Raw genomic sequence first — 16,481 nt, 5'->3', positions numbered from 1 at the left:
CACTATCAACATCCTGGGGTTACCATTGACCAGAAACTGGAGTAGCCATATAAATACCTTGTCTACAAGAGCAGGTCAGAGGCTAGGAATTCTGCAGTGAGTAACTCACCTCCTGACTCCCCAAAGCCTGTCCACCATCTACAAGGCACAAGTCAGAAGTCTGATGGAATACTCTCCACTTGCCTGTGTGGGTGGAGGTCCAACAACACTCAAGAAGCTCAACACCATCCAGGACAAAGCAGCCCACTTGATTGGCACCCCATCTACAAACATTCACTCCCTCCACTACCGACGCACAGTAGCAGCAGTGTATACCATTTACAGGATACACTGCAGCAAAGAACAAAGAACAAAGAACACTACAGAACAGGAACAGGCCATTTGGCCCTCCAAGCCTGCGCCGATCTTGATGCCTGCCTAAACTAACACCTTCTGCACTTCCGGGGCACATATCCCTCTATTCCCATCCTATTCATGTATTTGTCAAGATGCCTCTTAAACGTCACTATCGTATTTGCTTCCACCACCTCCCCTGGCAGCAAGTTCCAGGCACTCACCACCCTCTGTGTAAAGAACTTGCCTCGCACATCCCCTCTAAACTTTGCCCCTCGCACCTTAAACCTATGTCCCCTAGTAACTGACTCTTCCACCCTGGGAAAAAGCTTCTGACTATCCACTCTGTCCATGCCGCTTATAACTTTGTAAACCTCTATCATGTCGCCCCTCCACCTCCGTCGTTCCAGTGAAAACAATCTGAGTTTATCCAACCTCTCCTCATTGCTAATGCCCTCCAGACCAGGCAACATCCTGGTAAACCTCCTCTGTACCCTTTCCAAAGCCTCCACGTCCTTCTGGTAGTGTGGCGACCAGAATTGCACGCAATATTCTAAGTGTGGCCGAACTAAAGTTCTGTACAGCTGCAGCATGACTTTCCAATTTTTATACTCTATGCCCCGACTGATGAAGGCAAGCATGCTGTATGCCTTCTTGACTACCTTATCCACCTGCGTTGCCACTTTCAGTGACCTGTGGACCTGTACGCCCAGATCTCTCTGCCTGTCAATACCCCTAAGGGTTCTGCCATTTACTGTATACTTCCCACCTGTATTAGATCTTCCAAAATGCATTACCTCACATTTGTCCGGATTAAACTCCATCTGCCATTTCTCCGCCCAAGTCTCCAACCGATCTATATCCTGCTGTGTCCTCTGACAATCCTCATCACTGTCCGCAACTCCACCAACCTTTGTGTCGTCCACAAACTTACTAATCAGACCAGCTACATTTTCCTCCAAATCATTTATATATACTACAAAGAGCAAAGGTCCCAGCACTGATCCTTGCGGAACACCACTAGTCACATCCCTCCATTCAGAAAAGCACTCTTCCATTGCTACCCTCTGTCTTCGATGACAGAGCCAATTCTGTATCCATCTTGCCAGCTCACCTCTGATCCTGTGTGACTTCACCTTTTGTACCAGTCTGCCATGAGGAACCTTGTCAAAGGCTTTACTGAGGTCCATATAGATAACATCCACTGCCCTTCCTTCATCAATCAGCTTCGTCACTTCCTCAAAAAACTCAATCAAATTAGTGAGACACGACCTCCCCTTCACAAAACCATGCTGCCTCTCGCTAATAAGTTTGTTTGTTTCCAAATGGGAGTAAATCCTGTCCCGAAGAATCCTCTCTAATAATTTCCCTACCACTGACGTAAGGCTCACCGGCCTATAATTTCCTGGATTATCCTTCCCACCCTTCTTAAACAAAGGAACAACATTGGCTATTCTCCAGTCCTCTGGAACCTCACCTGTAGCCAATGAGGATGCAAAGATTTCTGTCAAGGCCCCAGCAATTTCTTCCCTTGCCTCCCTCAGTATTCTGGGGTAGATCCCATCAGGCCCTGGGGACTTATCTACCTTAATGCTTTGCGAGACACCCAACACTTCCTCCTTTTTGATAATGAGATGACTGAGACTATCTACACTCCCTTCCCTAGGCTTATCATCCACCAAGTCCTTCTCTTTGGTGAATTCTGATGCAAAGTACTCATTTAGTACCTCGCCCATTTCCTCTGGCTCCACACATAGGTTCCCTTCTCTGCCCTTGAGCGAGCCAACCCTTTGCCTAGTTACCCTCTTCCTCTTTATATATGTATAAAAAGCCTTGGGATTTTCCTTAATCCTGTTTGCCAATGACTTTTCATGACCCCTTTTAGCCCTCCTGACTCCTTGCTTAAATTCCTTCCTACTGTCTTTATATTCCTCAAGGGATTCATGTGTTCCTAGCCTTCCAGCCCTTACGAATGCTTCCTTTTTCTTTTTGACGAGGCTCACAATATCCCGCGTTATCCAAGGTTCCTGAAACTTGCCAAACGTATCCTTCTTCCTCACAGGAACATGCTGGTCCTGGATTCTAATCAGCTGACGTTTGAAAGACTCCCACATGTCAGATGGTGATTTACCCTCAAACAGCCGCCCCCAATCTAAATTCTTCAGTTCCTGCCTAATATTGTTATAATTAGCCTTCCCCCAATTTAGCACCTTCACCCGAGGACTACTCTTATCCTTATCCACAAGTACCTTAAAACTTATGGAATTATGGTCACTGTTCCTGAAATGCTCCCCTAATGAAACTTCGACCACCTGGCCGGGCTCATTCCCCAATACCAGGTCCAGTACGGCCCCATCCCTAGTTGGACTATCTACGTATTGTTTCAAGAAGCCCTCCTGGATGCTCCTTACAAATTCTGCCCCATCCAAGCCCCTAGCACTAAGTGAGTCCCAGTCAATATAGGGGAAGTTAAAATCACCCACCACTACAACCCTGTTACCTTTACATCTTTCCAAAATCTGTCTACATATCTGTTCCTCTACCTCCCGCTGGCTGTTGGGAGGCCTGTAGTAAACCCCCAACATCGTGACTGCGCCCTTCCTATTCCTGAGCTCCACCCATATTGCCTCGCTGCATGACCCCTCTGAGGTGTCCTCCCGCAGTGCAGCTGTGATATTCTCCGTAACCAGTAATGCAACTCCCCCACCCCTTTTACATCCCCCTCTATCCCGCCTGAAGCTTCTAAATCCTGGAACATTTAGCTGCTAATCCTGTCCTTCCCTCAACCAAGTCTCTGTAATAGCAACAACATCATATTTCCAAGTACTAATCCAAGCTCTAAGTTCATCTGCCTTACCTGTTATACTTCTCGCATTGAAACAAATGCACTTCAGACCACCAGTCCCGCTGTGCTCCGCAACATCTCCCTGCCTGCTCTTCCTCTTAGTCTTACTGGCCTTATTTACTCGATCCCCCTCATTTATTTCACCTGCTGTCCTACTGCTCTGGTTCCCACCCCCTGCCACACTAGTTTAAACCCTCCCGAGTGACGCTAGCAAACCTCGCAGCAACGCACCAAGGCTCCTTAGACAGCACCTTCCAAACCCGCAACCTCTACCAACTAGAAGGTCAAGGGCAGCAGTTGCACGGCAACACCGCCACCTGCAAGTTCCCCTCCAAGCCACACACCATCCTGACTTGGAACTATATCGCCATTCCTTCACTGTCGCTGGGTCAAAATCATGAAACTCCCTTCCTAACAGCACTGTGGGTGTACCTACCCCACATGGACTGTTGTGGTTCAAGAAGGCAGCTCACCACCACCTTCTCAAGAGTTATTAGGGGTGGGTAATAAATGCTGGCCTGGCCAGCGATGCCCACATCCCATGAATGAAGGAATATAAAAAAAACCCAGCCCCAACCCCCCGATTATACAGCAAGAAATCAGATGCTATTATTTGGCTGTAATTTCTCAGTTTGTGATTGGATGCTTTGAATTTGCTGGAAAGCAGATGCAGTAAATGCTGATAGATAGAGTCTGGAAACTGTCTCAATAATTCAGTCTTCACTTCATTTGTAAACATCTTTGAGATGAATGTTCATCTTTGTCAGTGTCAGAAACTGTCAAATGTTGTTCTGTGTGAAGCCCAAGTTTTCCAGAACATTCCTCCCATATGGACAGAGTTTCCAGTGAGTTCTCTCATTCCCTGTACAAAATATCAGAAACCTTTTCTCTGACACCACTTCCCTCTCCTCTTGCTGCACCAAGTGCATAATCAACATGTCCCTCCTTCCCTTTCCTTCTCACCCTCCCCTCCCCTCTCTCCCCCCTTTCCTCCCCTCCGCTCTCCTCTCAACCTCTCCCTTTCCCCTCCTCCCCTCCCCTCCACTCTCTATCCCCCTCCTCCTCTCCCCCCTCTCCTCCCCTCCCCTCCCCTCTCTCCTCCTCTCCCCTATCTCCCCCGGTCTCCACCCCTCCCCTCCCTTCTCTACCCCCTTCCTCCCCTCCCCTCTCTCCCCCCTCCTCCCCTCCCCTCTCCTCTCTCCCCCTTCCCCTCCCCTCCTCTGTCTCCACTTCTGTCTCTACCCCCTCTCTGTCTCTCTCCTCCTTCTCTTTCCTGCTCCCTCCTTTCTCTAGCCCTCTTTTTCTCTCCCACCTCTCTTTCTCTCCCCCTCATCGTCTCCCCCCCACCAACTCTCCCAGTCTCCCCACCTCACCGTCTCTCCTCCCTTTGCCATCTCTCCCTCTCTAGCACCCTCTCGCTCTCCTCCTCACTCTCTTGCTCTGTCTCTCTCTCTCACTCATTCTTCAAAGTCTCACTCTCTCTCTGCTTTTCTCTCATTCTCCACTTTTCTCTCACTCTGCACTTCTCTCTCACTCTCTCTTTCTCATTTACAGTCTCTCCCTCACTTACTCTCTCACTTGTTCTGTCTGTCTCTCTCTCTCTCCCACTCTGTCTCTCTCTCGCCCTCATAATCCCTAGCTCGCCTTTGCAATCCCTTGCAATCCTTGCTCTCTGTTTGTCTCTCGCTCTCTCTCTCTCTCTTGCTCGTTCTCTGTCTCTCTCTTGCACTGTCTCTCTCTCTCTCTCTCACACACTCTGTCTCTCTCTCTCTCCCACTCTGTCTCTCTTTTGCCCTCATAATCCCTAGCTCGCCTTTGAAATCCCTTGCAATCCTTGCTCTCTGTTTGTCTCTCGCTCTCTCTCTCTTGCTCATTCTCTGTCTCTTTCTCTCTCACACTCTGTCTCTCTCCTGTCTTCGCAATCTCTTGCTCTTCGTCTTTCTCTCTATTCTCTCTCTGTTCCCTGTCTCTGTTTGCCTCTCTCACTCTCTCTCTGGCTCGCTCTTGCTCTCCTTCACCCTCTTACTCTCCCTTTGACTGCCTTGTTTCTGTCTCTCTCTTGCTTTATCTCTCTCGCTCAGTCTCTCTCACTCTGTCTCTCTTTGTCTCTTGCTTTATCTCTCTCTCTCTCTTTGTCTCTCTCTCCCTCTCTTTTGTTCTGTCTTTTTCTCGCACTTCTCTCTTGCTCACTCTTCACTCTCTCACTTGTCTCTTTCTCTCGCTCACTGTCTTACTTTCTCACTCTCTCTGATTCTGGACTTGGTGTTGGGGGGATCAACAACAACAACAAGTTGCTTTAAGATGCTTCTAGAAACCTAGCTCTTTGACGAAGCTTTTAGCCACCTGACAAAGTATCTCTTCATGTGGATTGGTGCCAAATTTTGTTTTACAATCGACCCTGGGAAGCATCTTGAATGATTACTGTGTTAAACGCACTCCATGAATCCAAGTTATTGCTGCTGACTTGTTCTAAACGATGGGGGGTTTTGATAACAGTAAATCGGGGAAATCGGTGAGTCAGTAACCAGAGGAAATCAATTCAAAATCATCAAGAGGGAAAGGAGGGATGAAGAGAATATTTCCACAGAGGGTCGTGACAACATGAGATGTCTGAGCAGAAACAGTATGAACAGAATCCAGACTAGCTTCTGAAAAGCAAGTGGATAAATATTTGAAAAAGAGAAATGTAAAAGAGTCTGGGAACGGGATGAAGGAGAGAGCTTTCACTCCACAGACATAGAATTTACAGCCTAGAGACAGGCCATTCAGCCCATCGCAGTAATGCCAGAGCAAGTGTTTCAGGTGTATATTCAAGGAGAAACAATAAAGCGAGTAATCCACCTTCCTTACCGGTAACTCCGATGTGTCTTTGTTCCTCAACTGAAGACCTCCCCCCCCCCCCACCGTGGTTCTCAGACTCCCCGACCGTGTCCGATTCATTTCCCGCACTTCCACTCTCACCCCGTCCCCTCCCTCCCAGAACCATGATAGTGTTCCCCTTGTCCTCACCTTCCATCCCAGCAGCCTCCGTATTCAATGGATCATCCTCCGCCATTTCCACCACCTTCAGCGTGATGCCACCACCAAACACATGGGGCAGGATCTTAAGCCCCGATGGGGGCAGGAATGCAGGTGGCTGGCATGCTATTTTCCTGTTGCTCTTCTTGCCACTAGTGAGTCCCCTCAGGATGGGGGAAGGCTGGCCCCAGAAACCCACCCAATCTTACATTGAGACCAATTAAGTTAGTTAAGGAGCTCATTGAGAGCTCATAGAGGGCCAGTTTGGGATTTTGGTGGGAGAGCACAGGTTGCATGCTGGGTCAGGGGTAGACGAGGTGCATGGAAGCAGCATCACAACGGGGGCCGGTTATGGCTGCCCCAGAAACTAGGTGGGCCCATTAAAGTGAAGTGGGGCACTCAGCCATTGGCACACAGGGGTGCACAGATCTCTGGTCACTCTGAGCTCGGGCAGTGCAGGGGGGTGTGGGGGGGGGGGGGGGTCATCACCCTCCTGGCATTGTGCGGCATAAAAGAGGGGGTAAGGCTTCCAGACATTATTGGGAGTCCAGCTGAGTACAATGAAGGCAGCAGCTGGTAATGGGCGCACGACTGTCAGACTTTGGGTCCAGTGGCGATGAGGAGCAACATCCTCCGCATGAGAGGCAGAGCCCCAGCATGAGGAGGGTGACGGAGAAAGATGAGGGGCTGGAAGGACATGGAGGCCATACCCTCAGCATAGGATCTACCAGCAAAGACAAAGCTATCTGGAGATGTCAGAGTACCAGTGCTGCAGGAAACTGTGACTCTCCAGGCAGATGGTCACAGAGATTTGTGTCCTCATGGCGGAAGACCTCACACCTCATAGTCCTGCTCACCAATCCCTGCAAGCAGCTGTCTAAGTCACTGTAGCTTTGAATTTCTTTGCCTCTGGCTCCTTCCAAAGATCAGCTGCAGATCTTGGTGGTGTCTCACAAATGGTGCAGACCACTGTATCTCGCAGGTCATTGATGACCTGTTTGTGAGAGCTGGTCAATATATTCAAATCTAGACAGATGGGGCATCACAAGCGCAAAAGGCAGTGGGTTTCGCCCCCATCGCTGGATTCCCCCAGGAGCAGGGTATCATTGATTGCACCCTTATGGCCATCAAAGCACCAAGTGACTGGCCAGTAGGATTCAGAAAGAAAGGCTTCCACTCTCTCGACATTCAGCTGGTCTGCGACCACAACGAGAGCTTCCTGCTTGTGTGCACTCACTTTCCTTGCAGCTGCTATGACTCCCTCATCCTCCGGCAGTCCAGGGTGCCACCGCTCTTCATTCCACCCTCCAAGCTCAGTGGATGGATTCTAGGAGACCACAGTTATTCCTTGAAGAGATGGCTACACACCCCTGTACAAGACCCCAAGACAGAGAAACAGTGGCACTACAATCAAAGCCATCGGCTCACAAGGTCCACCATCGAGCAGGCCATTTGGCTTCTGAAGATGCGGTTCCGGTGCCTGGACTGGTCTGGTGGTGTCCTGTAGTACAGTCCTGCAAGGGTCTCGCGCACTGTGGTGGTCTGAGGCACTCTTCATTGTATGGTCATCCAGAGAGGTGTGGACCTTGAAGAGAGTGACAACCTGGAAGGACACAGCTCATTGGAGGAGGAGGAGGAGGAGGAGGAGGAGGAAGATGCTGAACACAGAGGTGCTCCAGCTGCACAGGGAGGTGGCAGGAGCCAGTGCAGGACTCGGGGGCCTCATCAGGATGCCATCCATGTCAGGGGTCATCTAATCCAGGCACGTTTCAGCTGAGCCTTTCTAACCTAGGAGGACGACATGGTCTGGAACTCACTTTGAGCTGCCTGTGAGAATGCTTCCATTGAAGACACAGCCTGAAATAGATCCCCTCTTACCACAATGAAGGATGCACATCTATCCAGAGGTTTCACAGTCCTCTCTTCCTGTCTCACCATTAAAGAATGGAAGCTCACACGTCTGGCGTTATGTGTCAATATTGAAGTACTGTTCAGAAAGAAAGTGTACATATACAGGTGAGGCTAACCCCAATGTCCCACTCAGTGCTCTGCCCAACACAGTGGCCTCTGCTCTTGGTGGTGCTTTCCTTGTGGCCTCAGATGAGATGGAGGCAGCCTGTTTGCTTGTGGCTGAGATACACATATTGGTCATCCTCATCATGGAGATGCCAGTAGGGACACCTCCAGAGGCTGCTGCACCAGTGTCAATGCCGGGGCAGCCTCTTGCACTGGGCCCTGCTGCATAGATGGTCCTTCAGTCAGAGGACCCAAGGAGACCAATGGTGATGATGGGCCCTGTGACAGGTGGCACCTTCAGCCTCCTTGGTGACTGCCTCCGTGGAGAGCTGGCATGGATCCGATAGGCTGAATGGCCTCTTTCTGTGCCATAATAATTGTATGAATGCCCTGCCTTACACCCGATCATAGATCTTCACTTTTGTTCTTCCCTCATTTTTAAAGTTCTCATCCTTGTTTTGAAATTCCTCCATGTCCTCCCCTTCCCTATCTTTGTAACCTCCTCCAACCCCTACCTCCCCTCCCTATCTTTGTAACCTCCTACAACCCCTCCCTATCTCTGAAACCTCCTCCAACCCCGACAGCCCCTCCCTATCTCTGTACCCTCCTCCAGCCTCTATAGCCCTTCCCTATCTCTGTACCCTCCTCCAACCCCTACAGACCCTCCCTATCTCTGTAGCCTCCTCCAACCCCTACAGCCCATCCCTATCTCTGTAACCTCCTCCAGCCCTTCCCTATCTCTGTACCCTCCTCCAGCCCCTCCCTATCTCTGTACCCTCCTCCAGTCCCTACAACCTCTCCCTATCTCTGTAGCCTCCTCCAGCCCCTACAGCCCCTCCCTATCTCTGAAAGCTCCTCCAGCCCTTACAGCCCCTCCCTATCTCTGAAACCTCCTCCAGCCCCTCCCTATCTCTGTAGCCTCCTCCAGCCCCTAAAGCCCCTCCCTATCTCTGTAGCCTCCTCCAGCCCCTACAGCCCCTCCCTATCTCTGTACCCTCCTCCAGCCCCTACAGCCCCTCTCTATCTCTGTACCCTCCTCCAACCCCTACAGCCCCTCCCTATCTCTGTAACCTCCTCCAGCCCCTCCATATCTCTGTAGCCTCCTACAGCCCCTACAGCCCCTCCCTATCTCTGAAACCTCCTCCAGCCCCTCCTTATCTCTGTAGCCTCCTCCAGCCCCTACAGCCCCTCCCTATCTCTGAAACCTCCTCCAGCCCCTCCTTATCTCTGTAACCTCCTCAAGCCCCCACAGCCCCTCCCTGTCTCTGTAGCCTCCTCAAGCCCCTACAGCCCCTCCGTATATCTGTAGCCTCCTCAAGCCCCGACAGCCCCTCCCTATCTCTGTACCCTCCTCCAGCCCCTACAGCCCCTCCCTATCTCTGTAGCATCCTCCAGCCCCTCCCTATCTCTGTACCCTCCTCCAGCCCCTACAACCCGTCCCTATCCCTGTACCCTCCTCCAGCCCCTACAGCCCCTCCCTATCTCTGTAGCATCCTCCAGCCCCTCCCTATCTCTGTACCCTCCTCCAGCCCCTACAGCCCCTCCCTATCTCTGTAGCCTCATCCAGCCCCTACAGCCCCTCCCTATCTCTGTAGCCTCCTCCAGCCCCTACAGCCCCTCCCTATCTCTGAAACCTCCTCCAGCCCCTACAACCCCTCCCTATCTCTGTAACCTCCTCCAGCCCCTACAGCCTCTCCCTATCTCTGTACCCTCTCCAGCCCCTACAGCCCCTCCCTATCTCTGTACCCTCCTCCAGCCCCTACAGCCCCTCCGTATCTCTGTAGCCTCCTCCAGCCCCTACAGCCCCTCCCTATCTCTGTAACCTCCTCCAGCCCCTACTGCCCCTCCCTATCTCTGTACCCTCCTCCAAGCCCGACAGCCCCTCCCTATCTCTGAAACCTCCTCCAACCCCTACAGCCCCTCCCTATCTCTGTAACCTCCTCCAGCCCCTACAGCCCCTCCCTATCTCTGAAACCTCCTCCAGCCCCTACAACCCCTCCCTATCTCTGTAACCTCTTCCAGCCCCTACTGCCCCTCCCTATCTCTGGACACTCCTCCAACCCCGACAGCCCCTCCCTATCTCTGAAACCTCCTCCAACCCCTACAGCCCCTCCCTATCTCTGTAACCTCCTCCAGCCCCTACAGCCCCTCCCTATCTCTGTAGCTTCCTCCAGCCCCTACAGCCCCTCCCTATCTCTGAAACCTCCTCCAGCCCCTACAACGCCTCCCTATCTCTGTAACCTCCTCCAGCCCCTACAGCCTCTCCCTATCTCTGTACCCTCCTCCAGCCCCTACAGCCCCTCCGTATCTCTGTAGCCTCCTCCAGCCCCTACAGCCCCTCCCTATCTCTGTAACCTCTCCAGCCCCTACAGCCCCTCCCTATCTCTGTACCCTCCTCCAGCCCCTACAGCCCCTCCGTATCTCTGTAGCCTCCTCCAGCCCCTACAGCCCCTCCCTATCTCTGTAACCTCCTCCAGCCCCTACAGCCCCTCCCTATCTCTGAAACCTCCTCCAGCCCCTACAACCGCTCCCTATCTCTGTAACCTCTTCCAGCCCCTACAGCCCCTCCCTATCTCTGAAACCTCCTCCAGCCCCTACAACCCCTCCCTATCTCTGTAACCTCCTCCAGCCCCTGCAGCCTCTCCCTATCTCTGTACCCTCCTCCAGCCCCTACAGCCCCTCCCTATCTCTGTACCCTCCTCCAGCCCCTACAGCCCCTCCGTATCTCTGTAGCCTCCTACAGCCCCTACAGCCCCTCCCTATCTCTGAAACCTCCTCCAGCCCCTCCTTATCTCTGTAGCATCCTCCAGCCCCTACAGCCCCTCCCTATCTCTGAAACCTCCTCCAGCCCCTCCTTATCTCTGTAACCTCCTCAAGCCCCGACAGCCCCTCCCTATCTCTGTAGCCTCCTCAGGCCCCTCCATATCTCTGTAGCCTCCTACAGCCCCTACAGCCCCTCCCTATCTCTGAAACCTCCTCCAGCCCCTCCATATCTCTGTAGCCTCCTACAGCCCCTACAGCCCCTCCCTATCTCTGTAGCCTCCTCAGGCCCCTACAGCCCCTCCCTATCTCTGTAACCTCCTCCAGCCCCTACAACCCCTCCCTATCTCTGTAACCTCCTCCAGCCCCTACAACCCCTCCCTATCTCTGTAACCTCCTCCAGCCCCTACAGCCCCTCCCTATCTCTGAAACCTCCTCCAGCCCCTACAGCCTCTCCCTATCTCTGAAACCTCCTCCATCCCCTACAACCCCTCCCTATCTCTGTAACCTCCTCCAGCCCCTCCAGCCCCCCCTATCTCTGTACCCTCCTCCAGCCCCTACAGCCCCTCCCTATCTCTGTACCCTCCTCCAGCCCCTACAGCCCCTCCATATCTCTGTAGCCTCCTCAAGCCCCTACAGCCCCTCCCTATCTCTGTACCCTCCTCCAGCCCCTACAGCCCCTCCCTATCTCTGAAACCTCCTCCAGCCCCTACAGCCCCTCCCTATCTCTGAAACCTCCTCCAGCCCCCACAGCCCCTCCCTATCTCTGTACCCTCCTCCATCCCCTACAGCCCCTCCCTATCTCTGTAGCCTCCTCCAGCTCCTACAGCCCCTCCCTATCTCTGTAGCCTCCTCCAGCCCCTACAGCCCCTCCCTATCTCTGTACCCTCCTCCAGCCCCTACAGCCCCACCCTATCTCTGTAGCCTCCTCCAGCCCCTACAGCCCCTCCCTATCTCTGTAGCCTCCTCCAGCCCCTACAGCCCCTCCCTATCTCTGTAGCTTCCTCCAGCCCCTACAGCCCCTCCCTATCTCTGAAACCTCCTCCAGCCCCTACAACGCCTCCCTATCTCTGTAACCTCCTCCAGCCCCTACAGCCTCTCCCTATCTCTGTACCCTCCTCCAGCCCCTACAGCCCCTCCGTATCTCTGTAGCCTCCTCCAGCCCCTACAGCCCCTCCCTATCTCTGTAACCTCCTCCAGCCCCTACTGCCCCTCCCTATCTCTGTACCCTCCTCCAAGCCCGACAGCCCCTCCCTATCTCTGAAGCCTCCTCCAACCCCTACAGCCCCTCCCTATCTCTGTAACCTCCTCCAGCCCCTACAGCCCCTCCCTATCTCTGAAACCTCCTCCAGCCCCTACAACCGCTCCCTATCTCTGTAACCTCTTCCAGCCCCTACAGCCCCTCCCTATCTCTGAAACCTCCTCCAGCCCCTACAACCCCTCCCTATCTCTGTAACCTCCTCCAGCCCCTACAGCCTCTCCCTATCTCTGTACCCTCCTCCAGCCCCTACAGCCCCTCCCTATCTCTGTACCCTCCTCCAGCCCCTACAGCCCCTCCGTATCTCTGTAGCCTCCTACAGCCTCTACAGCCCCTCCCTATCTCTGAAACCTCCTCCAGCCCCTCCTTATCTCTGTAGCCTCCTACAGCCCCTACAGCCCCTCCCTATCTCTGAAACCTCCTCCAGCCCCTCCTTATCTCTGTAACCTCCTCAAGCCCCTACAGCCCCTCCCTATCTCTGTAGCCTCCTCAGGCCTCTCCCTATCTCTGTACCCTCCTACAGCCCCTACAGCCCCTCCCTATCTCTGTACCCTCCTCCAGCCCCTACAGCCCCTCCGTATCTCTGTAGCCTCCTCCAGCCCCTACAGCCCCTCCCTATCTCTGTAACCTCCTCCAGCCCCTACTGCCCCTCCCTATCTCTGTACCCTCCTCCAAGCCCGACAGCCCCTCCCTATCTCTGAAGCCTCCTCCAACCCCTACAGCCCCTCCCTATCTCTGTAACCTCCTCCAGCCCCTACAGCCCCTCCCTATCTCTGAAACCTCCTCCAGCCCCTACAACCGCTCCCTATCTCTGTAACCTCTTCCAGCCCCTACATCCCCTCCCTATCTCTGAAACCTCCTCCAGCCCCTACAACCCCTCCCTATCTCTGTAACCTCCTCCAGCCCCTGCAGCCTCTCCCTATCTCTGTACCCTCCTCCAGCCCCTACAGCCCCTCCCTATCTCTGTACCCTCCTCCAGCCCCTACAGCCCCTCCGTATCTCTGTAGCCTCCTACAGCCCCTACAGCCCCTCCCTATCTCTGAAACCTCCTCCAGCCCCTCCTTATCTCTGTAGCCTCCTCCAGCCCCTACAGCCCCTCCCTATCTCTGAAACCTCCTCCAGCCCCTCCTTATCTCTGTAACCTCCTCAAGCCCCTACAGCCCCTCCCTATCTCTGTAGCCTCCTCAGGCCCCTCCATATCTCTGTAGCCTCCTACAGCCCCTACAGCCCCTCCCTATCTCTGAAACCTCCTCCAGCCCCTCCATATCTCTGTAGCCTCCTACAGCCCCTACAGCCCCTCCCTATCTCTGTAGCCTCCTCAGGCCCCTACAGCCCCTCCCTATCTCTGTAACCTCCTCCAGCCCCTACAACCCCTCCCTATCTCTGTAACCTCCTCCAGCCCCTACAACCCCTCCCTATCTCTGTAACCTCCTCCAGCCCCTACAGCCCCTCCCTATCTCTGAAACCTCCTCCAGCCCCTACAGCCTCTCCCTATCTCTGAAACCTCCTCCATCCCCTACAACCCCTCCCTATCTCTGTAACCTCCTCCAGCCCCTCCAGCCCCCCCTATCTCTGTACCCTCCTCCAGCCCCTACAGCCCCTCCCTATCTCTGTACCCTCCTCCAGCCCCTACAGCCCCTCCATATCTCTGTAGCCTCCTCAAGCCCCTACAGCCCCTCCCTATCTCTGTACCCTCCTCCAGCCCCTACAGCCCCTCCCTATCTCTGAAACCTCCTCCAGCCCCTACAGCCCCTCCCTATCTCTGAAACCTCCTCCAGCCCCCACAGCCCCTCCCTATCTCTGTACCCTCCTCCAGCCCCTACAGCCCCTCCCTATCTCTGTAGCCTCCTCCAGCTCCTACAGCCCCTCCCTATCTCTGTAGCCTCCTCCAGCCCCTACAGCCCCTCCCTATCTCTGTACCCTCCTCCAGCCCCTACAGCCCCACCCTATCTCTGTAGCCTCCTCCAGCCCCTACAGCCCCTCCCTATCTCTGTAGCCTCCTCCAGCCCCTACAGCCCCTCCCTATCTCTGTACCCTCCTGCAGCCCCTACAGCCCCTCCCTATCCCTGTAGCCTCCTACAGCCCCTACAGCCCCTCCCTAGCTCTGTACCCTTCTCCAGCCCCTACAGCCCCTCCCTATCTCTGTACCCTCCTCCAGCCCCTACAGCCCCTCCCTATCTCTGTACCCTTCTCCAGCCCCTACAGCCCCTCCCTATCCCTGTAGCCTCCTCCAGCCCCTACAGCCCCTCCCTATCTCTGTACCCTTCTCCAGCCCCTACAGCCCCTCCCTATCTCTGTACCCTCCTCCAGCCCCTACAGCCCCTCCCTATCTCTGTAGCCTCCTCCAGCCCCTACAGCCCCTCCCTATCTCTGTACCCTCCTCCAGCCCCTACAGCCCCTCCCTATCTCTGTAGCCTCCTCCAGCCCCTACAGCCCCTCCCTATCTCTGTAGCCTCCTCCAGCCCCTACAGCCCCTCCCTATCTCTGTACCCTCCTCCAGCCCCTACAGCCCCTCCCTATCCCTGTAGCCTCCTCCAGCCCCTACAGCCCCTCCCTATCTCTGTACCCTCCTCCAGCCCCTACAGCCCCTCCCTATCTCTGTACCCTCCTCCAGCCCCTACAGCCCCTCCCTATCTCTGTCGCCTCCTCCAGCCCCTACAGCCCCTCCCTATCTTTGTACCCTCCTCCAGCCCCTACAGCCCCTCCCTATCTTTGTACCCTCCTCCAGCCCCTACAGCCCCTCCCTATCTTTGTACCCTCCTCCAGCCCCTACAGCCCTTCCCTATCTCTGTAGCCTCCTCCAGCCCTACCACCCTCTGCCATCTCTGTGCTCCTCTAGATCTGGCTTCTCAAGCGCCTGCGATTTTAATTGTTCCACCATTGGCGGCCGTGTCTTCAACTGTCTGGGCCCTAAGCTCTGGAATTCCCTCCCTAAACCTCTTCATCTTTCTACCTCTCTTTCCTGCTTTAAGACACTCCTTAAACTTACTTCGTCAACCAAGCTTTTGGTCATCTGCCCTAATATCACCTTATGTAGCTTAGTGTCAAATTTTGTTTGATAACCCTCCTGTGAAGCACCCTGGGACATCTTATTACCTTAATGGCGCTATATAAATGTAAGTAGTTTTGTTGCCCTGCTCCACCCGCTTTCCCTGCCTCTATACTTGCTTAAATCCTGTTACATTACGAATTTGTTTCCAATTCTGATGAAAGGTCACTGACCTGAAACGTTAACTCTGTTTCTCTCTCATCAGATGCTGCCAGACCTGCTGAGTATTTCCAGCATTTTCTGTTTTTATTTCAGATTTGCAGTATTTTGCTTTTGTAAAGCAGGTAATCTGTCCAATGGGGTTGAAGGGGCTGGAGCGTTGTATTAATCGGCCTCTCTCTTGGGTGTCCAGTTAGCACACATGGGGCGGCACAGTGGCGCAGTGGTTAGCACCGCAGCCTCACAGCTCCAGGGACCCGGGTTCGATTCCGGGTACTGCCTGTGTGGAGTTTGCAAGTTCTCCCTGTGTCTGCGTGGGTTTCCTCCGGGTGCTCCGGTTTCCTCCCACAGCCAAAAGACTTTCAGGTTGATAGGTAAATTGGCCATTATAAATTGTCACTAGTATAGGTAGGTGGTAGGGAAATATAGGGACAGGTGGGGATGTGGTAGGAATATGGGATTAGTGTAGGATTAGTATAAATGGGTGGTTGATGTTCGGCACAGACTCGGTGGGCCGAAGGGCCTGTTTCAGTGCTGTATCTCTAATCTAATCTAATCTAATCTAATGCTCCTCGCTGTGTGGCGAGTCTCATTGTGAACTTTCTGTCCTGTTGCAGGATTGATCATTGGAACAGTGAGAGGGAACGTATTGTGCTGATCTGTGAGAGGTCGCTGCTCATCTGCAAGTACGATTTCATGGTGCTCAGATACCATCAGTGCCGGAGGGTCCCACTGAATTACATTGACAGAATCTTTTGTGGGGAATTCGCCTTGCCTGAGCATTCCATTACCAGGTATGATCGTCACTCGGAGAATTCCCTCTTGTTAATGCTCATTCCCCTCACTTTATCTGATCTTTTCCAGTTGTCTCCACAGTAACTGTGTAGGAATGTTTTATTTCAATTCAGTCATGGGATGTGGCCGTTGTTGGAAAGGCTAACGTTTGTTGCCCATCCTTAATTGCTCTTTAATTGGTACAGCTGTGCGGATTGCTCAGCCATTTCAGAGGGGAGTTAATTGTCAACCACATTGCCTGAATCACA

General features: G+C 53.6%; 1 protein-coding gene across 1 annotated transcript in view; it reads left to right on the top strand.

Annotated features, from left to right (window-relative positions):
• Nucleotides 1–16,481, top strand: part of LOC137374989 (tumor protein p63-regulated gene 1-like protein) — a 221,733-nt gene that overhangs the window by 62,844 nt on the left and 142,408 nt on the right. The window contains exon 3 of the mRNA XM_068041607.1: nt 16,056–16,232. Within this exon, the coding sequence (XP_067897708.1) occupies nt 16,056–16,232 (177 nt within the window). The remainder of the gene's footprint in view (nt 1–16,055; nt 16,233–16,481) is intronic.

The sequence above is a fragment of the Heterodontus francisci genome, chromosome 11, assembly GCF_036365525.1.
Source record: "Heterodontus francisci isolate sHetFra1 chromosome 11, sHetFra1.hap1, whole genome shotgun sequence".
NCBI classification, from domain to species: domain Eukaryota; kingdom Metazoa; phylum Chordata; class Chondrichthyes; order Heterodontiformes; family Heterodontidae; genus Heterodontus; species Heterodontus francisci.
The sequence above is the reverse complement of the archived record's forward strand: the minus strand, read 5'-3'. Positions and strand labels throughout refer to the sequence as shown.